The 25682-nt window shown below is 31.6% G+C and overlaps 1 protein-coding gene across 2 annotated transcripts in view; it reads left to right on the top strand.

Annotated features, from left to right (window-relative positions):
• The window catches only part of SENP6 (SUMO1/sentrin specific peptidase 6), an 86739-nt gene that overhangs the window by 25090 nt on the left and 35967 nt on the right, over window positions 1-25682 (top strand). For both annotated transcript variants that reach the window (XM_012723247.1, XM_012723255.1), the window contains 6 exons: window positions 3552-3694; window positions 4680-4778; window positions 9272-9292; window positions 17365-17435; window positions 22497-22645; window positions 24993-25290. In XM_012723247.1, the coding sequence (XP_012578701.1) occupies window positions 3552-3694; window positions 4680-4778; window positions 9272-9292; window positions 17365-17435; window positions 22497-22645; window positions 24993-25290 (781 nt within the window). The remainder of the gene's footprint in view (window positions 1-3551; window positions 3695-4679; window positions 4779-9271; window positions 9293-17364; window positions 17436-22496; window positions 22646-24992; window positions 25291-25682) is intronic.

The raw sequence follows: 25682 nt of genomic DNA on the forward strand, positions 1-25682 counted from the left end.
GTTTTCATTTTTTGCTTTTTCACTTTATAATTTGGATTTAATTAAGAAAATACTATTTTGATCTAGAATACTCACTTTCTAACCCATGTTTCACATTTAACAGAAAGCAGAGAAAGATAAGAAACTCTGCCACACTTTATGTACCCATAGAGATTCATATTTTTCCTTGGAGGGGTGGATGTTGTTGGGATAGACGGTAACTTAACAGATGAAAATTATGTCTTTTTTTTAAAGTAGAAAAGAATTTGTTTAAGAGGAGACAGGAGATTTTATATGAATGTCTCTTCAACTTACAGTTTTGTTTTTTTTTTTAAAGAGCTAATGTTAATAAAATGGAAATTAAGAATTTTGATTTTTCTTACAACTATCTGTGCCTGTTTGTTCTTTAGAAAGTCTGTATTGGGCCTCCCTCACGACACAAGGGGTTAAGTTTCAGCACTGTCAGACTGTCAAGCCAGCACTACATCATGAGTTAAATCCTTGCCAGGGCGCTAACTCACATGGCGCAGCAGACTTCTCTTGTGTCACCCTCAAATCCCCTCAACAGTGTATTTCAGTAGATCTGCCTGTTCTGCTCCCCGCTGTCTCTAGTAAATCCTCTCACCCCACACTGCTAGCCTACTCTCCAGTTCTTGTATGTGTAAATAAATACTTTTTTTTTTAAAGTAGAAAGTCTGTACCCCAGGAGTTTACACATCCTTGGATTTTGAATGGCTTATGGGTAATGTATCCATCCATATGGATCATTCATTTAAACTAACATAGCTGCTTTTCTTCATTTGAAAATGAGTATGGTCAGAGTATTTTAGTATTTTTTTCACAGAAGCCTTTGAGCTTCTGCAGTTTTCTTTATGACATTTTTAGATATAGGATGAATGTCTTTCATTAATTTTGAAAAGTGTTAGCCATTCTCACTACGGATACTGCATTTCTGTGTTGTTTTTTCCTGGCGTCCTCATTAGACATAAGTGTTGTACGCAATGTTCTCCATGCTAGGGAATAAAGCACATACATGTTTTTTGTTCCTATGTAGTTTACATTCTAACAACTGACTATGCTCAGTAGTTATTAAATGATTAATATATACGATAGAACTGGCAAACCAGGGCAGGGCTCATGGGTTAGGTCAAGTCTACAACCTTAAGTTCATGAATGATAGTAGTTTTTTACATTTTTTTTGAATGGGTGAGACTGAGTCAAAAAAGGCTAAAAATGTTTGCTATCTGTTTCTTTACAGACAGGCTTCTGATTCCTATGCCATTGTTTATATTGTGTAAATGTGTTATATAAAGATTGATAATGCAATTGAGAGAAATGTAGAGCTCTCTTGATGGGTGATATGTTACAGTAATCACAGACCTTATTTTATGCTTGATAGTAACTTTCTAATTTATGGAATGGTTGTGATAATTATGAGACTATAATTCACATAGTGCATGATGCTAGCAAGCTTTCCATTAAAAAGCTACCTTATCGGCCCTCCCTGGTGGCACAGGGGGTTAAAGACCAGCACTGAGACCTAAAGCCGCTTCCGCATGAGTTCGATTCCCGCCTGCCCCGGAGGTGACCACATGGCGTGGCAGACCTCTCCTGACCTGCCCGCTGCTCCCCTCAGCAGTGTACTTCGTCGATCTGCCTGTTCTGCTCCCCACTCTGTCTCTGGTGAAGCCTGAGCCTCTGGCCTGTACCCCAGTTCTGTATGCACAAATAAATAAATCTTTAAAAAAAAAAAGCTACCTTATCATTATTAAATGTAATATGTAATGTTATTGAATCTTTGTGTGAACTGGTTTCATCTGTATTTATAATTATTTATCTGACATCATCAGTAAGACCATATTTGTAGTTGGTTTTGTAGTCATGAGATTGTTTTGTGTGGATCCAGCCTGTTGGTAGTAGTTCTCCTAATGTGTTTGCATTAGCTAGATTGTCACTTTCTTTTGGTTAGTATTATATTGTCTTGTGAATGATAGATATGATGTGAAAAATAATAGAGAAATGTGAGAGATAGGGTAATATTGCTTCCTCTGTTGGGTTTATAGCTTTTCTTCTATGTCATAAGTAGAAGATTTAGTGAACTCAGATTACTTTAATCTTTCTGCAAATATGGACTCCTGTTCAGCAGTATTTGTATTTCCTGCAGACCTTTTAGACATGCGAATTGTCAGGCTCACCCCAGAATACTGAGTCAAAATAGACTGTAAGAATAGATACAGTAATTTGTTATAACTAGCCATTTAAGCAATTCTGATTTTTTCAGAGACCTTGAGAACTATTTTAATTAAACTGGAAGTTGATATGATCAAAAGCCAGATCCAGTCTTTTTGGAGGACTATCACAGTGTTGTGGTGTTTATGAACCTTTGTTTTCTTGGTAAATTGGATTCTCTAGTTCTCTTCCTTAGCACCCTAGTTCTCTTTCTTTTGGAAGTACAGCTTAGTTTCTCAGCCTCTCAGCTACATCTGGAATCAGTAGATGACTGAGGGAAAAATAAGGGATTAGATCTCTGCCTTTCTAGTCCAGGATATTAAACTTCACTACCTTGGTAATCTTCAGATGTCTCCAAAAGATATTTTATATTTAATCTGCACTTTGCTATTCAGCCTTTTCTAGTTGTTTTCAGAGACTAGAGGGAAAGAAAATTGATCTGTATTTCTGAATCTCTTATTACCAGAGTAAGGGAATCTGAAATACATTGTTGTAAAAGTCTAAGATGTAAAGAAATGTCTTAAGGAGAGGGAAGTGATAAACTATGTGTCAAAATATGTCTTTTGGAGCTGTGTAATGTAGATATATGTGCCTTAAAACAAGATTGGTGCTGGCATAATGAACTCTTCTCAAGAGGACTTACCTGTGAGAAATATTTTTTAGGTCTATAAAGATAATTTGGGGGGGAAATAAAATTGCTTTTTTTTTTCTTTTTTACTATATTTTATTGTAACAAGAGGACAAAAGAAAATAAAATATACTTCAGAAATAAAATTAGCCAAGAATGATTTTAAATGTTCTGGGGAAATTCTCACTAAGAACTGAGGACATTTGCTTAGTAAGTTTGAATGTAGTGTTTAGCTATTTTGTGCAGTGAATATAATAAAAGTAGGTTTCTTTGTTGAAAAGAACTGAATGGCCCATCCTGTTGTCCAGCTATGATTTCCCCAAAGTGATTAGTATTTATATAACTATATTGTCACTTGCAACTATTTTTCTTTTGAGATATTTCATGAAGAAGACTGTGGTGATGACACATGGGTGAATTGGTAGTGGGAAGCCCATGGGAATTACAGTTGAGATGAGAAAATGCACAAAATGAAGAATGATGTGAAAAAGAAAATAATAAATACCTATGTTCCTATATATTTGTGTTACTGTCCCTAGAAAGAAAATTCTAGTTGAAGTATTGTCAGCTCCATGTCACTGCCATCTTTCTCTCCTCTTCCTAAAATGATGCATTTTCACTACTGTTATTTATTAAATATTTTTAATAGCTGTTGGTAAATTACCATATTGGGGTTCATTGACACTAATATATATATGGATTTTTTTTTTTACAGCTAAATCGTCAATCTGAAATTGTTGCTACTAGTTCTGGTGATCCTTGGAAAACATGTCCAAGACGAAGCAAAGTCGACAGTTCAAAATCTTTAAAAGGCAACTCAATTGGACTTAACATGTTGAGCAACAATAAGAAATTGAGGTATAGCTATTTTATCATACACTTCTACAAAACGAATGAATGGTTGACATCAAAAGCTAATGACCTTCATGGCCAGTAGGTCAAACCTGTCTTTTAAATGTCTTAGTAGGTTCAAGAGTATTGTGGTCCAATAGTGTGAATATGGATTCTTTGCTTTGAATTTGATTGCAGTGATACCTTGGTTCTGAATGAAAATATTTTAGGAAATATCTAAGTAGATTAGAATTTCTTAAGACAAACTTGTTTTTATACAATTACTAAAATTTCAGTCACAAGACTAGAAGTACAAGACACTAAGGTGGGGTGGTCATATATTTAGGAATTTTATCAGGGTTTTTTCAATAAGGGGCTTTTTGTTCCTCTTTCTAGATCTAACCGACTAAATGTTATGATAAACATTGTTACTGATATGATTGGGCTGTTACAGTTCCCTGAAATAAGGTTGAAAATCACTATTCAGTTTCTGTATGTCAGGTAGATAACTGAGGTGCATAAAAACTATCTAGTCAGTGACAAAATTGCAAGTAGAAGTTAGGACTCGTGGTACTTCTATTTTAATCATGTTTTACCTTTATTTTGGCATATTTGAAAACATTGTAACATTCATGGTTTAATAGCCTTTTTTTTTTTTTTTGTAGCTAATCCCTAAATAGAGAGTGAGGAAAGAAAATTATATTTGAGTTAATTTATAGGAAATTTTACATAGTATGACATACTCATTTAGGTTCCTGGTTCCTGGCTCTGTTCTACTTTTTATCTTCTTTCTTGAACTGGTTTAGAAACATTTCAGAAATGAGTTCAAGACCTGGAAAACGCATAATGGAAAATTTAGCATAGGCAGTTGGATTTATCCATAAATAAATACATATGTTCCTAATGGGAAAGGTTTTGTGTGTTTATGCTCAGATTTTATATACATGTATGTTTAATTTTTCCCCATTCACATTGTTCTTTGTGTCTTGAATCTTGTGTCTTGAATCTGCAGTGAAAATACACAAACTGTATCACTATGTTCTGGAACTGTGGTTCTTGGTAGACGTTTCCAACATGCTCTTCTACCAACAGTAAAAACAGCAGCCCAAAGGTAAGGAAGGAATCTGTTACCTTTGTTTAATGACTTCACACTCCATATTTAATATATACGTACTCCTCTTTAATAGATTTTTTTTCACCTTAACCAGTGTTTTCCTTTATGAGCTTTGCTTTGTTTCCATTGTATAGAGATTTTCATGTCTCCAAAATAATTGATGCCATAATTTTATTATTTTTATGTGCTTTTGAATAAATTACATTCTATAAATAGACTTTTGAAAATAAAAACTTTCCTATTTGTATTACATTTTAGTTAAATTACACTGATTTTACAACTCTGATCTTAAAGCACTATTTGACAAGAAATCTTCACCTGATAATTTAGTTCTGATGGGTAAAAGTAGTTACTGCATTATTTTTTTAAAATAAGCATGTAGCATCAAAATAAATAAGCTACCTTATTAGTTTTAAATGTTTGAGATAATTTTGCATTTCAGATTTGGATATTTTCATTGGTTGTGAAGGTATTATTTGAACCTTGAACTAAGGAAAATAATAATTGGCGATAACTTGATCTTTTAAATGCTTTTGAGTTTTTTCATAATTATTTTTGGGTAGTGAAGCAGCTTTAATTGAATTTTACAACTAAGTCAAATTTCATTTGAGTCAGAAATTCTCAGGTTCCAATAACTGTTATCTTTTTATTTCTTCCATTATGAATAGTAGCATAAAACTTTTTGTAACATAGAATTTAAAAATTTATGTTTAGATGCTGTCCTTCAGTTTTCAAACACGTCAATCTAGATTTGCTGTTCATTCGCAAAATGTGTCCTGATTCCTTGCTAAACTTGATATTTAGATAGATTTGCTGTTGTTTATTATTAACCCCTTTATCTGTCTCATACTATAGGATAAGAAAACCTTTCTTTTGCTTAAGTATATTCTTTTATCATAGTTAAGTATATTCTTTTATCAGTTACATAACTATGTAACAATGTTACAGTTACATTTTATCATAGTAACATTCTTTTATCATTACATAGACAAAAAATTGGTTTATCCTATACAAATAAATCATGTTCTCTGGTCTATTTGAGACACAAACATGAAGCATAAATATAAAAAAGAGTGATTGGGGAAACAAAAGAAAAGACACATTGTTTCTCACACAATGGCTGCATGACAGATCAATTGCTAATAAAAATCTGTCTTAATATTCTGAAAATAAGGTTCAAGTCGAAATGCTAACTTAAAATCAAGTTAAGGGATAGATTCTACAACTAAAATTGTTAATTTCTTTTGAAGTTTCCTATTAATTTGGAATTATTTATACTATGACCTATTCTACCATCCTTCCTCATTGGTTAGCCAGTTCTAATCTAGGAATTGGTTTTATGTTTTATTTTAGATTTTGACACTTACTATACTTCACATCTGTATCTTTGTTCATCTGCATACAAAATTACATCTCTTAGTAGAAAGTAGTCTTTACTAGTGAAATGTTGTTTGTTAGGTTTTGTTTTCTAAAAAGTGCCCTGAATTGTAGTTAAAGAAACAATTCTTAGTGAAAATTCTTTAATGAAGACAATAAGGAAAACTGTGATGTCGAATCACCAGGATGGATATTTAATGCTTTCTTCTTAACTAGAATAAACTTTCTTATTCCTAGTGTAATATAACTCTTTTGAAAGATTTTGAGGTTTAAAGACAAATTTTTCTTTTTTAATATTGAATGTTTTTATGTTATGTGTGGGTAAGGTACAAAGTATTCAAAGGTGAGTATGACAAAATCCCTGCTTTGAAGCTGTAGTTTGGTTAAGATAGATAGTAAAGATAATTGAGAAGGATAGTAAACAATTATATGGTAAGTATGGTGGTAGAGATACACAAAATATGTGTAGTACTGCTTGCAGAGAAGGAAGTAATGAAGAATTCACAGAGGATGTATTGAAAGAACTTTTGAGTGTACTGTCTGAAGGAGAGCACTCCATGCTGTAGGAACAACACCATTAAAGATTTGGAAAAACTTTCACTTAAGTTAGTTGCTAACCAAACTTTTGGTTTTAATTAGTGTAGTGTTGGCACTATTTCAGGTCTCACATGGGGGTGAGTATACTGATTGGCTTTTACAGCTTCTAGGTTTTGTTATTTTCTGAATTGGTAATTTGAAATTAAAGGAAACGTCCTCAGTTGGTAAAACACACAACATGGTCTGTTCTTGAGGGTGGGTAAAATAAATTATGTTTTAAATAAATCAGACCTGTATTTTGAATAATTTGTCTTTCTTTATAAGTTGTGGATACAAATACCTCATGCCTTTTTTAATCTAAAGGGAATGAATGAAGATTATTAAAGAATCTTATCTGATAGGTGATTGTTTGGGAGCTAATTAAGATTCCAGTCTTTTTTTTTTTTAACTTTTATTCCCAATGTTAATTAATTCATTTTAAAAGAAAGACTGTTTATATAGTGATAGAGGAGGATAGTATTAGTGTGGGGAAAATATAATACAGAAATTTAACAGCCTATGTAAAACTGTATTTGACAATCTAGGTAAATCTTTACCACCTTCATCCCTAACTTTAATCAGGCTTGCAAAAAGTGCACATTTTACTGGTTTGTTTAAATTTTCATTTTTTTTGTTTTTTCTATTAAAACTTGTAAAGACCGTAGGGAAAATGAATATCTACAAAAGTACATATAATCCATAAATGGGAAAATGAGCTTGTGAAATAAGCAAGACGTCATTATTAATGAAAAACATCACTTTAAAAGAATTTTTGAAATTATGAATCAGGTTATAGACATCAGAATTAATCAGTCTTTTATTTTTAAAAAACTTTAAGAGCACTAATATGGCACTAGTTCAGGAATGAAATAGTCCAACAAGAATGTAAGGTGATATTTTTACAAAATCCTACATTATTAATATGGCTTTCCTTTCTGTTTTTAAAAAAAGCGTACTTAAAAAAAAACATAAATCCTTTAGGGTAGGACTTGATAATAAGCACATATTGAAAAATCTAGTGGGGTGCAATAACTTATAAAGTAGATAAAATAAATACCTTTTTTTCCCCAAGGAAAAGAATATGTGCATGGGTATGTATGTGCACGAATACATTCATGCATGTATGTATACATGCAAATGTATACGTGCACACACACACATAATGTGTGTGTGCAATTTGTTTTCCTCATTCCCTTGGTTTATTGGAGAGAACCAAACTTGTTCCACAGCTACTCTGTCTTTACCTCTTTTCCTTTACCCTATACAGATGAGTTTAAAAATAAAGAGATGACTAAAGTTTTCTCACTTTTCGGGCACAACAAATGGATCAAATTAGAAGTAATTATTTTAGGTAGTAGTGCCTAACTTTTGGTTTTCATTTTACTTTTCCTAAAGATGTTAACTCCTTAAGAAATTAGTAAATGACAGCCTATATTTAAAATTTTATGTATTTTTTCATTTTAAAAATAGTAGTGGATAGCATTAAATATCTATCCTCATTTCCTGTCATTTATCCAATATAAATTTATTTAGAGACTATTCCCTTTTTTATAGCAGGGGTAAAATTTCAAAGATGGTATTTATGTAAACTTACAATTTTTTTCTTTACTATTGAGGTTTTTTTTTTAAAGTAGTTCTTTTCAAGAGAGCAAATATAACAAAAAGAACAGTGATGTAAAATATATATATAAATTAAAAATTGACATCAGTTGTTAAAAAAAGTTCTTTTCAGTATTGTTCATGTCAAACCAAGTTACCATATTTCTTTTCTCATTTTGTGATTTAAAAAAGTTCAATTTTTTGTTTAGTAGTTCTGTTTTCTTAATTTGCTAGGATTAAATTGATATTTTGCCTGAATAATCTACACAATAGGAATATACAGCATTATTATGGGGACTCAGATTTTGTAAGCTATGTTTTGCTTACAATTCTGAATATTTAATTTATACAAAAGAAGTAATTCTAGAATTTGTTCTGAATTGAGGCTTTTTGTAATTATACTCTTTAGTAATTTATGTTGCTAGCTTTTTAGATTTTCCATGGTCAGTGGAGAAGGGTGCACCTTTCATACATTGAACTTTAGTTAGAGGCAGTGGTTTTAAATCCCAGACATTTCCTTTATCCCAGCCCAGTATAATGTATATAATTGAAAACTTCTATGAGTTTCCAGTGTAAAAAGAATTTTTTCTTACTGATAAGTAAGTAATCATACTTCATGGCAGAGATGGTACTACTAAAAAATGTTATAATTTCTTGAGTTTTTGATGGTTAAATAAAGCTTTCAAGAATTTTTATATCTCTGTACAGCCATTTTTCTTTAACTATGTTTAGATATAAATTTATGTGTTGACGAAAGTTGAAAAGGAATTTATATATCTGAAGATTAAAAGAATATATCATATATATATATATATATAACATGTGTAAAGCGAATTAATCATAGTTTATACCTTATTACCTGCAGTTACTAAAGTTAGAATGATTTATCAAAAATGAGGTCTTGCCTCTTACATTTTTTTTCTTTTTCATGTTTTAAGCAGTGTGGACCAAAAGGAAAGGTAAGCTTAATATTGATGAAATTAGAGCATGGATATAGCAGTAAAGTAACAGATTATATGCTTGGAAAAAATAGCCATGAATTTAGAGTTCAACATTAATGTTTATTATTTCAATAAACTTATTTAATAGCATTACATGGTATTTGATTTATGTGGGTGGTGTTTCAGTATAATTTTTAATACACATTTTCCCACTAGTGGTTATGTGAAATATGCATTATATCTAAGTATATAAAGGTTTTTTATTATATATTTATAATGATATATCACTATTTTCCTTTTAAAGATAAAATATTTAAATGCCTTTCTAGCGAAGTTTCTCTCAGCCACAGATATTTTTGTTTTCAAACTTCAATAGAGTGAAGAGAAAAATGGATATTCTAAAAAATAGAATACTTTAAAGTTGGGATTAAAACTATAAACATCAGTGTATTTCTCTTCTGACCAAAAAATCTGTCACAGAATTTTATGATTGCCATTTATATATAACACTGGCAGAAACATAGTCCTTTAGCAATGAAACATTCCCTCCTCTCACCACCAAATAGGTTAGCAGTTCTTGGTATCAACTTTGTAATTTTGTTTAAAGATATAGAGGAAGCAAAGAAGACACCTTGCAATATTTTTTAAAATGCATATATGTATATTTCATCTTCATGAACACAAACTTTATATGAAATACAGAGATGATTCTTTTAGCAAGAGGTTTTGGCATGTTTTATAATTCTGTTATACCTCACAAACCTACATGTTTTTAATGAGTGGGTTGTACAGATATTTGACTACCTATCTCCTGGGAAAGAGAAGTATTTTCCCATTGTGTCTGTTTAAGTATTGCTGTATGTTAAATTACTTTAAATATATTCAAACATTTGAAACAGGTTCTTTTGTCCAAACTGGTTCTTTGTTGTGTGATATAGAAGATAAAATGTAAGCACTATTATATTGACAGAATTATATAAAGGTGATTCTTATTCGTTTTAAGGATTTATGACCCTACTTGGCTTCTTTTACATATTTCTTGAGTGGAAACTTATTCATTGATACATTCAGCAAATATTTCAATGACTCTGTGCCAGGCACTCTTCTAGGAGCAGACAGAGATCTCTGTGTCCTTAGACCTTACATTCTTGTTGGATAATACTAGAATAAGCCAGAAGATTTAGAGTTATATAACCAGCATTACCAGTAGGCACATAATGTACTCTAAAATGGAAATGTATTAATTTAGTATTCATTTTTAAAGGTTTGAAAGGAACAGATTCAGTTATTTTAAACTAATTTATTTAATGTAAAAACTGAACTTTATGTAATAGTGATAATAAAAGTGTGTCTTTTGTGGTAAGATTATCACCAGGGACTGAATAGTGAAACAGCAGCAATTTATGAAAGACTTTGTAATAGATATTCCTGAGTGCTTTATTCAGCAGTTGTGTCACTATTTAAATTTAATCCATTAATTCTTTGCATTCTTACCTAAACTTAATTTATGTTTATCTTTATCAAAGATAAACTGCAAAGAATCTTAACACCAATAGATTTTGCTTTGTAAATTGTTTTCATCTAAGGCTTTTCCTCCCTCTTGAGAACATTAGTTAACATTTTCTTTTCTTTTAAGGAGTAATAGAAGATTTCATATTTATCCCTTTATACATAAGGGACTATAATTCTCTGGACTAAAGCATTTAGAAGAGGATATTTTATTTAATAAGCAAAATTTAGGTAGTTGTAGAAAGTTTATCTTTCCAGGTTTTTTCCATTGTATTATATTACTGGGCACAATGAGGTATATTCTAAGTTTAAAACCATACTGGAATAAATAATAAATAAATAACAATATTAATATCCAGAGCCTGAAACTTAAAATGTTTGCCACCGTTTCTCTGTGTTGTGACTCTGACAACTTGAGTGAATGTTTCTTAATTCCTTTTGGACTCATGAACAGATAGGTTGTGAATAAAGCATATATTGGTGGTAGCACTAGCAACCTAAAATATTTAAGCTGGTATTAGAACTGTGTATGTTTTTTCTTCCTAGGTAAGAATTAGTTACTAATTAGGAGTCAGGAAGACACAATTATTTTCAAATAGAAATTTTAGCGCTTTTTAGTGTAAAAAAATGAGTGCACATTATAGAGACTTTTGAAGCAACAAAAGGAACAAAGGTAAAAAGAACATTTTAAGACATATGAAATGCTAAAACATTTACTTACTGGATGTGTTTGAAAGGACAAATATCATTATTGGAGATTTTTAAAATTCAAAAGAGAACATTACATTTCTTCCCAATCTTCCCCCCTCCCCATACTTTTTAATATATCTAATGTAATGTGTTATAATATGCACAACTGCATATTCTGAATTTTCATCTAGTGAATGATCATTTTTCTAAAGTGACTTCTAAAAATTATTTTCGTGATTACATATCTTCTCTAGCAGATAAACATAATTATTTGGCTTTTATAATTCCGCTTCTGGTTGTTATTCACTGTTAAACAAATATGTAACACTGGTGAACAACTTTGTATATATATATCTAAATTCATCCCAAGATTAATTCATTTCAAGATAAATCTGAGAAAGGATAGTTTGGGCTTGGCCCTCCTTAATGGCCTTAATAAGTATTGCTAAATTCTTTGCTAAATTGTTGTGCCATAATAACAAGATATATGAAAATAAAATATATTCAGATGCTACTGTCTCTTTGGGACTGAGTTAATCTGAAACCTTAGAATCAGAGTTGAGTAAGAGATCGGCTACCAATCTAGTTATGGCACAGCGGGTTAAAGCACAGCACTGAGAATCTAAAGCCACTTGCGCATGAGTTCGATTCCCGCCTGCCCCGGAGGTGACCACATGGCGTGGCAGACCTCTCCTGACCCGCTCGCTGCTCCCCTCAGCAGTGTACTTCGTGTCGATCTGCCTGTTCTGTTCCCCGCTCTGTCTTTGGTGAAGCCTCTCCGCCCCTGAGCCTCTGGCCTGTACCCCAGTTCTGTATGCACAAATAAATAAATCTTTAAAAAAAAAAAAAGATTTGTTTATGCATACAGAGTTGGGGGACTGGCTAGAGGTGCAGGAGCCGTGAGAGGATTCACCAGAGACAGAGTGGAGAGCAGAACAGACCAACTGATGAGTACACTGCTGAAGGGAGCAGTGGGCTGGTCAGGAAAGGTCTTCCCTTGCCATGTGGATCACCACTGGGGCTGGGGATTGAATTCATGCTAAAGTGGCTTTAGCTTCTTCATGCTGTGTTTTAACCCGCTGTGCCACCAGGGAGGGCCCACAACATTTTGTTTTTTAAGAGGGGTAAACTAGAAGACAATAATGAGTTATATTAACACAGAAAAAAAAATACTATGAAGAAAAACAGTTAGATGTGGAAATACCATTAAAAGACTATAGGAAGATGGCAAACAGACTAAAGTGTCCAGGCATATTTAATTTCCAACCAGCCTGTCCAGTCAGTAAATATAAACAAGCTTACAGTGACTTTCAAATGCCCAAATTATGATGTTGTACATTGGCTGACAAATATTTTGAATTACTGTGATGGCTCTTTATGAGCAGTAGCTCAGTTTTGACATTACCTTTCTTGTACCACAGTATCATTTACATACTGCCTTTTAGATACATCTCTATTCATTAGAGGTATTTTTCAAGTGCCTATTATGTTTTAGGCATAAGGATACAGAAATGAACAAAATAGACAAGATTCCATTATTTCTTTAGAATACATTTTGTTTGGCACTCTGGTAATAACATATAAAATAATACACTACATGAGTAATTGGATGTGATAAAGTGACAATATGGTTTCTTTAGAAAAAGCTGATTCTTGGGGTGGGTTAGGTCAGATTCAGAATAGAGCATCTTGTAGTGCCTGAAACCAGGTAAGGGCTCAAAAATACAAAAGTGTACTTGCTTCAACAGTACAATAGACTAAAACTGAAACCCTATAGAGAAATTTCCATTTCCCCCATTTGGCATACAGATTAGCAAATGACATGCAGATTAATGAATTTATATTTTTATAAATGTTATGTTTAACCACAACAAAGAGTGACGCCAAAGAATGTAATCTTGTCATAGGAACCAACTAAATGTGCTCCCAAGGGCAAAAACTCAAAAACAGTTGGATTATAATTCTGTTATATGATGTGATGAAAAGGGCATTCTACCTCTTTGAGATTCTCCCTCTAAACCCAACACTTCATTCTAATCATGAGAAAAATATCAATCCAGATTGAGGGCCATTCTATAAAATAACAGACCAATGTTTCCAGCATGTCAAAGTTATAAGCAACCATGCAAGACTAAAATAGGATACTAAGGAGCTAGGACAAATAAATGTGTAGGATCCTGAAATGAAACAAGTTATTAGTGAAATAACTGGTAAAATTTGAATAAGGGCTTAGTCTTAAATTAACTACATTGTACTACATTGGTTTCTTTTTTACATTTATATGGTTAGTAATAAACCTTAACATTAGGTGAAACTGGGAGAGATATAAGCAAATTCTGAATTGTCTTTTAAACTTGTACAAATCCAAATTATTCCAAAATTGTTTATTTTTTTTAAAGATTTTATAGTTGACCCTCTCTAACCTTTAAACAGTAGAACATTCCAGTATTATTTACTTTATATAGAAAAAGCTGATTTATGGCAGGGCACAATCATGTAGCTAATTATAAAGAAAGCCAAATGGTTGTCAAAATCAAATTTTATAATGTAGGGCAAAACACTTAAGATTTCAGAACTCTTATAGGTGGAAGGATGCTTTTCTCTCTTTTTCTGCCTTATTCTGATGTTTCCACTGTTTGATTTAATCTATTTTTTTGTAAGATTTATTTATGCATACAGAACTGGGGTACAGGCCAGAGGTGCAGGGGGGGGGAGAGGATTCACCAGAGACAGAGTTGGGAGCAGAACAGGCAGATCGATGAAGTACACTGCTGAGGGGAGCAGAGGGTGGGTCAAGAGAGATCTGCAGCGTCATGTGGGTCACCTCTCTGGCAGGGATTGAATTAATGCTAAAGTGGCTTTAGCTTCTTAGTGCTATGCTTTTACCCCTGGAATCAGGAGGGCCCTGACTCGATCTATTTTTTTTCCTGAGGTTTTTATCTCTTGTTTTGAAGTGTCTACAGTGGACCTGGATGAATAAGACCTTTTCCTTTTTTTTAAATTTGATTTATTTTCTTTTTTATTCTTTTTTCTCGAAATGCCTGAATTCATTTAGTTCGTTAATCTTTTCATCACTTTCTTCACTGCTTATGCTGCTGACATTCAAAACTGACATTCTGCTCACTCACGGGTATTCTTAATATTTAAAGTCAAAATGATCAGGGTAGCCACATTTTTTACAGTGTACTGGAACATTGTCCTTGTTGCAACATTTATTTTCACAAGTTCTAGAGGCTGTAACACATTCAGTTTCTAGTGAAGACCTACCTCCTGGCTCATAGATTGCCATCATCCTGTGTCCTTATGTGGCAGAAGCCAGTTCTGCACATAGAAAAAGGCTCTCTAATTCATTTTTGCAGGTTGTAAAGTGTTGGGTCCAACAAGTGAGTTTCCCTCTAAAACTTCTATACAACACAAACCCTCAAAAGCAAAGAAAAATAGTAACAAATTTATCTTGGAAATGATGCTTTTCTGCTACTGCTTGTTTTACAGTGGGAAGATCCAGGGAATTTAAATTTTAGGCTTGAGCTTTGTCCTAGATTAGTTTAGAGTGATAGTGCTTGCAGGGTGATAGAACCCTCAAATTAAGAATTTAACATAAAATTTTGCTTTTGGTCTCCTAGCAATTTTTTCAAAAAACTATTTTTAAAGTTTGAAGAACACTAGATTATATGCAGCTACAATGTTATTTTAATTATCTTAATCAAACCTGAAATACTCGTATTAAACTTAAGGTATGCTTCTATTGTTATAACTTACTACTAGTAGTAAAGTTTTAAAACAAAAGTTATATCGCCTTAATTTATATAGAGATATTTAACAAATAATGATTGTGGAGTAATACAAAGTGGTCATAAGGTCTGGAGATGTTGGCAAATATTCATCGTGGTTTTTTTTGACATTTATCATAAATGAAAAGGTAATAGATATCACATGATATATTTAATATGTGATTTGCTCCTCATTGGCAATGCATAGTTCATTGCAGTGTCAAATTGCAAGAATATGGTGCATTAGTGCAGCATTTTCATCAGTCTGCACATACACTTTTCATTTGTTGTCTCATAACTATGTCCACTATTAACTGCTTACAGAATACCACAGAATATGTAATCAAGCAGGCTCAAACTGACAAAAATCGAGAAATAGTTTCCACATTTGTGGCAACTCTGACAAATAATAATTTTCCTTGTGGTCTGCTATTTAAAATACAATATAGAGAGCTTATGGAGTATACCATAATAGTATCATAGTTTGCTTCAGATTCATTACCTCTGTTGTGTTGTTGGTGACCTTTATTTTTCAGAAGGATAGTTCAAAATTAGAGATTAAAAAACCAGCTGGTTTAAAGATAAAAACTTAAGTATGTATATGTTTTATCTTAAATGCAAAAGTGTATGGAATATTAAAACTTGCATTTTATTTTAAGCTGAATATTGTGTACTTAAAAACTAAATACCTTCTGTTTCATAGCATTAGTACTACTATCTCTTCGGCAAATCTTCACAATTTGTATCTATACGAATCTTAAAATATGGCAGTGAAAATTATGCTTAGTAATGTTAAAAATATCATTACTTCTCAATAGTAATGCTGTTTGCCAAGGGCGGCTTCTAGCATTGCTTCTTAATAATTGTGTGGCCATTGGAAAGCTAATAAACCTCATTGTGCCTCAGTTTTCTCATCTATAAAGTGGTAATGATAAAGTTATCCTGCAGATCAAAGGAATTAATAGACACAAAGCACTTAGAACAGTACCTGGCACATGATGCTCACCATTTGTTTATTGTTACTACAAATATACTACTATCATTATCATTTTTTTCTTGTTATTACATATTTTTTTCTTTTTAGGTGCTTTGACTTATAATGTAAGAATAAAAAATGCTGACAGGGAAATTCCTTCAGGGTATCTGTTTAATTTGATAAATTACATTTCTTTGTGATACGCTAGGTATTAACCACTAATGTAAATGGATTTTTACAAATTATATTTCAGTTTCTTGGTTAAATATAATAGGAATATTTCTAGAAACTTTTCTTTAGTGTGGGAAAGTATTTAGCTATTTCAACTTGTTGCAAAAATCTGCTTATTTACTGTTTTATTCCACTACTAACTACATGTTTTTTGCTTTTCTCAAAATTAGTAAATGGTTTGTACTTGCATAGTACCTTAGGGCCCATATTTACTAATTATGTTCAAAATCCTAAAGTATTATATCATCTCACAATGTAGTATAATAAATTAAGTAGAGTTATGTTTCTATAATGTAGTCATATTATGAGTAATACTTGATGCCTGATTGTTGGTTTTGTGTGCTACATTTTTTGTACTGATAATTGGAATTGTCCTATGGCCAATATGATTTGTTATTAAACAATGATTTTTATTAAGTGCTTTATTGTTTTTAGTTTAATAGTTTTTTAGTTTAATGTTTTTAGTTGTTTAATGTTTTAGTTGTGTAAAGACATTTACAAAATGAACAAATTGTATATTAAACTAAGTGATTTTTCAATTCAAAAATCTGTGTGACAATGTTTTCTTTTAATGTACCTTTTACAAACTGATTATGAAGACAGTTACAAAAGAAAATTTGTGAACATTGAAGAATAAATATAAACTTTCAAAAGTGATTACTTTGAAAGGAGAGTCATATGGATTCATTTACTAAATATTTATTTGAAAGTCTGCTTGCTGTGGATTCTGATACTAGTTAAAAAAATAGTCGTTGCCCTTAAGTATCTTAAAATATATTAATCTTTGCAATATTTGTGTAATATAGTTTTATTCTGTAGTACTAATAAAAACCGTGTTTAGTATTCCTTCAACTTTTTCATTTTGAAAGATCTCTCTTCTGTTAGAATAAAATTGAATAAATTTCCTTTTCTAGGAAAGAATACCCACCTCATGTCCAAAAATTTGAAAATAATCCTATAAGGTTAAGTCGACCCCAAAGTGTTGGTAAGTGTGAAGTTTTTATATTTTACATTTGTTTAGGGTTTTGAGTAGTTGTATCAAAGAAAGATCTATGACATCAGCTTGAGAATATTCCCAGATCTAACAAGCTGAAAACCAGTTTTTTAACTGATTTGAGACTTTTTAACTGAAATAAGCCTGAAATCATCGGAGAATGATTGTACGTCAGATGGCTACATTTTGAAGTCATTTTGATTACATCAGCATTTTTGTTAAATTCATGACCCAGATACTAATATTGAGGTTGCAACATTAAATTGTGGGGATTTTTTGAACTCTGTTGTAATCTTTAACCATGTAATTGTTTTAATTTAAATTGTTTTGGCCCTAAAATTTGGACTCATTGAGGCAGCCATTGAATTAAAGCTGTATATATCTGGTACAGCTATGTTAATGCTAGCTGTTGAAAAAATTATGAACAGACATACTGGATTGTTGGCAATGTCATGATGCAATTTTGCTGAAAAAATCAAAAGTACTATGCCATGACTTTTCTGACAACCCAATATTTGCTTTGAAATAATTTTTAATATACTGGTTATATTAAAAATGTATAAATAAGGATGAATAACAATTGTGGAAAATGTTTTACCATCAAATTGATAATTATTATCCAGAGCAGTGATTCTTAACCTATTTATATTTATCACTTGTTTTTCCCATGTTTTTGTTTGTTGCAATAGTACTAGTCGCTTTTTTGTCCAAAATCTAATGATTTTAAATGGCTAGGTTTTCCTAATGACTAAGCATTTCTTTTTTTAAAGCACCTACACTTTTTTAAACTTTGGGTGAAAAATGTGTGTGTGTGTGTGTGTGTGTGTGTAAAGAACACATACCTAATTACAAAGAGAATATTTCACTTATCTGCATTTTTAATAATGTTTCGGTTGTGAATGTGAATTTCTCATGCTTTGCATTGCATAAAATCAAATTTATTAAGTTTTTTTAATTTTCTTATATTATTGTCCATTTTTGTATACTCTCTGATTTCTTCCCTCAGGTGTAGTCCCAGTAAATCTATGTTTATTCAGTTTAATAGTAAAGGTATTCAGGTAGTTAGAACATAAATCTTTATTGAGCTTTTTACTCCATGTTAGGTACTGAGTCAAATACTGTAGATTCGTTACCACTTCTGTCCCTAGCTCCCTAGCCAAGATCCCTATAAACTAAATTTAAATTTACTTCATTCTGTACAGAAGAGTAAACTAAGGCACAGAGGAGTTAATGTAGTTTGCTCAAGCATGTTGGACTGGTATTAGAATTCAGGTATATTTTATGCTAAAGCCCAAGCCACTACACTTTACTATTTTCTTGCTAGGTTAGAAAAATAATTCTAATCCTCAGCAGCTTGCACAATTAACATCATTCCCATTACACAAGTACATTTCAGAAAGGTTAAAGGATTGGCCCAATTTTGTACATCTTCAAATGCCAAATAAAACTTGTCACAAGTAATTTTTGAGTTTATTCAACCACATTCATTAAACAGATAAATAAAATTTTTTAAAACTTTCTATACTTGAAATCATTTTAGACTTAAGAGTAGCAAAAGCAATAGAGTGTCTACTTACCTGTTACCCAGTTTCCTTAATGTTAACATCTTACAATCACATTTTCAAAACTAAGAAACTGATACTGTTATAAGATTTTTAAACTTTAGACCTTTCCATATCTCACCAGTTTCACTAATACCTTTTCCTGTTCTAAATCAGATTTTCCAATTTGGGATCCCACATTGCATTTATTTGTCTTTTCTCCTACATTTTCTTGACAAATTTAAAGGATAATTGTCAGTTTCTTCACAAAATGCCTCTTATTTTGGTTTTGTATGATACTGTCATGTAATTGGATTAAGCCCCTGTATATTTTTGCAAGACTTCCACAAAAGAGATGTTTTGTCCACTTCACTATATTATATCAGGGTTTATATGATCTTGATATGTTTTCTTATTGGTGATGTTAACCATGATTAGTTAATTAATGTTGGCTAGGTAATTTCTACCAGCTTTCTCTATTATGAAAAAATTTTTTTGCTTTGTACTTAATAAAGATCTTGGGAAAGACACTCTGAGACTGCAAATACTGTTCATCCTCTTAACTTTTACCCACTGGCGTTAGGGTCCATTGGTGGATCTTGCTAGCAACTCTTAGTGTTTATTTAATGATAATTTTTCTGTTTTCTTTACTTTCTTTATAGTTATTAATTAGAATTTTCTGATTAATAACAAAGAGCTATACTTCTACTTATTATTTCTTTTATTTATATCTTTGACGCACAGATATAAATGATATATATATATACACACACTTAAACATGTATATACATATATGATTCATAAGATTAGGTAATACTTGTAAAGTTCAGGAATAATTGCTATGTGAACTTTTGTTTGGTTTTTATAAGACTGCATTTTATTTTAAGATGTTCTTTGCAGGTATTAATAGTTTTTGAAACATGAGCTTTGAGACCCTAGAATTGGTAGCTGTTGGCATAACAGTTGGAATAATTTTCTCCTGGAAAGGATTTACTTTTTTATAATTCTTAATATCTAAGATTCTTTTCATTAATATTCCCTTGTTCACCTTTATTTTGTATTTAGAAGTTTTTTGATATGGTGTGTAGTAAGTTATAGCCACAGTATATCAGCTTTTTTAGCATTGATAAACAGTTGTCTAGAATAAAGTTGTTTTTAAGCCATTACAATTTTTAGTCAAATTATACAACTTGTTTTTTATTTCTTACCTCCTGTTTTATTTTGTCATATTTGTATTCTTATCAGAGTATAGACATTTTATGCCATCTCTGAATGCACATTTAATTACATTCTTAATATATTTACATTGTGATTATAACTTAATCACTAAATTAGTACTACTGGGTTGTCGGAAAAGTCATGATGTATCTTTTTCTGTTTTTCGAGCAAAAAATTGAGTCATGACTTTTCCGACAGGTCAATGTTTAACTTGTGCAGAAGAAAAGATCCTCTCTTATCATTCATTGTATCCTTTACTAGCATCTTACTATATAATTTCAGAATTTTTTCTAAGCATATCTACCTATTTTTAAAACACACTTATATTGTGCATACTATAAAAAACTTTATCATCCATTTACCTGGTTCCTGTATGCATATTAAAAAAATACTGAAATGTTAAAGGAAAACCAGCATGGAAAACACAAAGACAGTTTAAGAATCAGATAAGTGAACTTTCTCTAAAGGTAATATATCCAGGTCCCCAGTCATTTTTTAATGAGTGCATGGTGACCCACTATATTTATTTATTTATTTATGTTGTTTTCAACATTTTGATATTATGATTAATAATCTAACACATACTAATAATCTAATATATTGTACATTTGGTCTATTGCTTCCTTAAATCAAAACCCTAGAAATAAAATAATGTGGACAAAGATTACACACTTTTTTATTTATTTATTTATTTATTTTAGTATGAACATAAATTTTTATTTTTCTGGGATAAATACCCAAGAGTGCAATTACCGGTTCATGTGGTAGATTACACACATTAAGGACTGCATTCTGTAAAGAGTATCAGCTCCCAATATACTGGATTTCAGTATATCTATTTCTCATGCTCTTCAACAGCATTAGGTATTCTTTCAGGCTTTGAGAATCTGATAGAGAAATAGTACAGGTGCTAATATAAATACCAATAAAGTATGGTGAAAATGAGGATTGTGGAATTGTACTTAGTTTGAACAGAGGCAACTTGTAACAAAGAATGGTTTGAAATTACTGGATAAATAAAGAGGGCCTTGCTTGTGAAGAGAACAGCTTTATATAAAAAGAAGGTGAAAGAGAAAACATCCTAGAGAAATATACCTCTTTGAGGTAAAAATTTGATTGAAAGTGAAGACTAGAATATCAATACAACCTTTTTTTCCTTGCCAAAAGACAAGAGTTTAGGGTTTGTTCCTTAACTACTAGAATGAAATATGTTAAAAGAGTTTGTATGATGGAGTCACATTTTATTAGAGTATCACTTTTTCAGTAGTAGGGAAGGATTTGATGCAAGCAAAATTGTTAATGAGAGATAAAGTTAGGCAAAACATTCAACATCTCAAATGTAGTTGCAGTGGAGTTGGAAAAGAAAGTGAACTTAAGAGTCAATGAGGTAGCAGAATTCTCTTCAATATAAGGAAGGGGACTACAAGGGTAAACTAGTAATCACCTAGATTTCTAGCTTTGATATCCAGCAAAATAAAGGTGTATGAATTTGTCAAAGACTGAGAAAGAAGAAATCACTTAGTAAAACTTTGTGTTGTTCTATGAACTAGAATATATAGGTTTCTTAAGATATTGTTATAGCAAACTCAGATATTAATATTTATCATTTTTATGTGTAAATAATTTCTTTTTAAAATAGTTAAAAGAGGGTATTAAAGTTAGGTAAATGGAAGTATGAAAATTTGGAATTATATAGGTAGAGTGATTTGGTTTGTAGATTGACTAACTTGTTTTAGAGATGTGCTTGGTCTCTTGCATACTTAAATCTTTCTTAATGATTTCAAATTGTAGTAAATTTTAAATTGTTGTTGGAATTCATTAATCATTTAATATTATATTTTTAATGAGAACTATTAATTCAATATTGAAAAATAAGATTCTAGCTTTATTTTTTGAAGTCAAAAAACCATTCTATTGAGGATTTTTTTGGTTTCCTTTACCTAGACAGTTTACCTAATGCTTAACTTCAAAATTTTTTCATTGCTAATCTAAAAAGAATAACTTTTGGGTGTGTGTTTCAGTGTCAGACAGTGCTTCTGTTGCCTTTGTAGCTCAGAATAAACTGAAGAAAATACAGATACACTTGATGTAAGTGTCCCACAGCACGAGATCCTAGTGAGGGATGAAAAGTAGATAAGAGCAGCTGAGACATGACTGCTAATTGTTACAGTTCTGATTACTTATTGTACATACTGGGATACTGTTTTAAACAACATACTTGCTAATACAAATATTTTTCATAGTGTTCATGAGAAACTTAAAATATAGTTTCTGTAAATTTTTTTCTTCTTAGATCGTATAATGAAGAAAGCAGAAGAGTCTGAGTCACATCTGGAGTCTGAAATTAAAAGGAAAGTACCACAGAAACGTCCCAGTAATATCTATCAATCTGCTTCTTCTCCTCTGTCTCCTGCTTCAAAAAAAAGTTTAACTGATTTAGAGGTGGGTAGAGTTGTTTTATGTAGTCAGTTGTTTTATAATTTACCTGTTAAACTATGTATTATAAGCTACAATATGCAGGACTCTATTTAAAGTGTTGCGGTAAAAAGTAATTTCTTTATACCTATACTCTACCTATTGCATAACCGATTTCCCCTGTGTGCTGACAGAAAAGAGACATCTCTTTTTTACTAATGTACATATACTGAGATGGTGAGCAGATGTTCTAGTAATTTCAGTTTTGCCCTGCCTAAAGCTTGGTTTTCATTCACTTTATCATCTTTGAATGGATAGATCTTTGAATGGATATCATAGTATAGTAGAAAGGCATAGTTATTGGTCATTTGGGCAAAGTAAACAATTGCTTTCTCAATTTTTCATCTTTAAATCAAAGAAAACTGGAGCAGTGGTCTTTAGGTTCATTTTTCTCATTTTCTATGTGTATTTAAGCTCATATTTGTAGAGAATAAAATGGGCTTGGTTCAGTGTATTTTGAAATTTATGTGTAGACATATAATCATATTTAACTACTCTCTACTCATTAGTCTTCCTACAATCACTTGATGATTTGTGTCACTTAAAAGTATTTTAAAATGGCTTTGTAGTCTCTTACCTAAGTTGATATTAAACATTTTTCATTCCATGTTTAAATGGTCATAGGAGATTACAGTGAAAAGACAAACATTTTTAATTTTGAACAGATGTGTAAGAGTGGAACTACTGGCTCAAATGGCAGCTCCAAATTTAATGTTTTGAGATACCCCCATAAAACTTTCCATAAAGGCTGGACCAATTTGCATTCTCACCAGCAGTGTAGTAAGTTAGTGGTGGATATACTAAGGAAGTAATACCTGAGGGGTATATCTCATTGTTACCAAAATTAGTTAAAAATTATTATTTTTTTAAAATAACATTTTGAATACAATGGTTAAATCACTATAATATATGCAAATTGTAGCATCCAAGTACCATGACACAAAAAGTGAAGTGAAAGGCATCTTTTAATTAGAGACGAGTAGTTTTTCAGTTACATCATATGTCCATAGATAAATAGTGTGTTAAATATTAAGACAAGTTTCAACATCTGTTAGTGTTTTTCCTGCTGAAAAACCTCATTGACATAATGACAGCAGACTTCTAAAACACATAAATACATGCATGAGAATGGAAATAATTGTATGATATTAATATTACTTAGTACCCCTTTAACTCCTCCTAAGTTATAAGCTAAAAAATCACATACTCTACCCTGAAAAGATTTCAGTGATCTCACATTATATTAGGTATTCCTTCAAATATTTTTGAAGCACTGTCTTAGAGCTCTGTTGTCGGGCCTTCCCTGGTGGTGCAGTGGGTTAAAGCACAGCTCTAAGAAATCTGTTGTCTTGCAAAGTTTTTATTGACCAGTACTTTGATTTGTTTTTGTAGTATTTAAAATTATCCTTTTGCTATGGTGATGCTACACAGGTAAACTGGTGGTGGAAATTCTGTGGGACTACACCTGAGAAAAGAGAGCAAACGTCTAAAAAAAATATGTTGTAAAGTATATATAAATTTAAGAAAATAGGGCTCTCCCTGGTGGCACAACAGGTTAAAGCACCGCACTATGAAGCTATCTGTAGCCACTGCAGCATGAGTTCAATCCCTGGCCGGGGTGGGTGACACACATGGTATGGCAGACCTCTCCTGTCTCACCTGCTGCTCCCCTTAGCAGTGTACTTCATCAATCTGCCTGTTCTGCTTCCCACTCTGTCTCTGGTGAAGCCTGTACCCCAGTTCTGTATGCATAAACAAATCTTTAAAAAAAATTTTTTTAAAGAAAAAAATAAAATTATTCTTTAATTTGATGGTTTTTGTATCTCAGGACAACGCGCCATTGTATTTCCAGTGTAAGACAATGTTAACATTTTTTAAGTTGGAGAAGAACAATTATGACATGTCTCACAATCACATCAGTTTTCAGAACAGTCAGAACAGTTACATATGGAAATTTGGAATCTAGCTATTGATTCCCTTAAGATTTTTTTTTATACACTGCATAACTTAATACATAGTCTAATTTGAAGACTATAGAACCTAGTGGTCTCAAAAATACCCTTTAGCATTCTGATGCTGAATCCCAAATAGCATATTCAGGATCTGTGGTAGCCATGGTGATAATGATAGGGAATAAGAGACTTAACATTGAGGTTTTTTGTTTGTTTGTTTGGTCCTAAGAAGTTGAAATGCCAAAGTCTTTTCTTTTATTCTTTTGGAACTTGAAGTTTCTGAACAGTGTGAATATTGTGCAAAATGTGGAAAAGAAAAAAATCAGACCTAATGCCAAAGTTGTGGTATTCTTTTTTCTAAGGATTTGCAAAGAAATTGCAGACAAGCTATAACTTTGAATGAATCCTCTGGACCATTATTAAGAACATCAATTCATCAGAATTCTGGAGGACAGAAGTCACAAAACACAGGATTACCACCCAAGAAGTTTTATGGCAACAATGTGGGAAAGGTTCCAATTGATATTATTGTGAACTGTGATGATAGTAGACAGAAATATTTACAACCTAATGGGAAGGTCATTTTACCTAGGGCAAAATTAGCCAAAATCACAAACCTGAAAGAAAGGAAAACAAGCCTGTCAGATCTAAATGATCCAAGTAAGTATTTAACTTCTTTTAGTATTGCTTATCTCAATCCAGTATTTTTCACATAGATTTTTTAATGTGAGCATGAGCATACTTGAAAAGCAGTCTTTCTGGTTATATCCTTGTGTCATTATGCAGTAAATTTGAGTTAAATTGTCCAGAAAGTTGAAAAGTAATAAAAGATTTTGTTTTAATCCTATTTTAAAATAAATATATCACAAACTTGGCCCTCGTCTTAGGTCAAGTGCCAGTTGTACTCAACCTAAGTTGTACTCAACTTTCTAACTTTGATTTGATTAATCTCTCTAATCTGTAAATGAATATTTTTTCTAGCAGATAGTGTTTCAAGAGAAGGGAAAAAATGCAGTAAAGTGTCTAGCATAACCCAATAAAATATTTGACAC

Source organism: Condylura cristata, unplaced genomic scaffold, assembly GCF_000260355.1.
Source record: "Condylura cristata isolate star-nosed mole 26May11 unplaced genomic scaffold, ConCri1.0 scaffold00001, whole genome shotgun sequence".
NCBI classification, from domain to species: domain Eukaryota; kingdom Metazoa; phylum Chordata; class Mammalia; order Eulipotyphla; family Talpidae; genus Condylura; species Condylura cristata.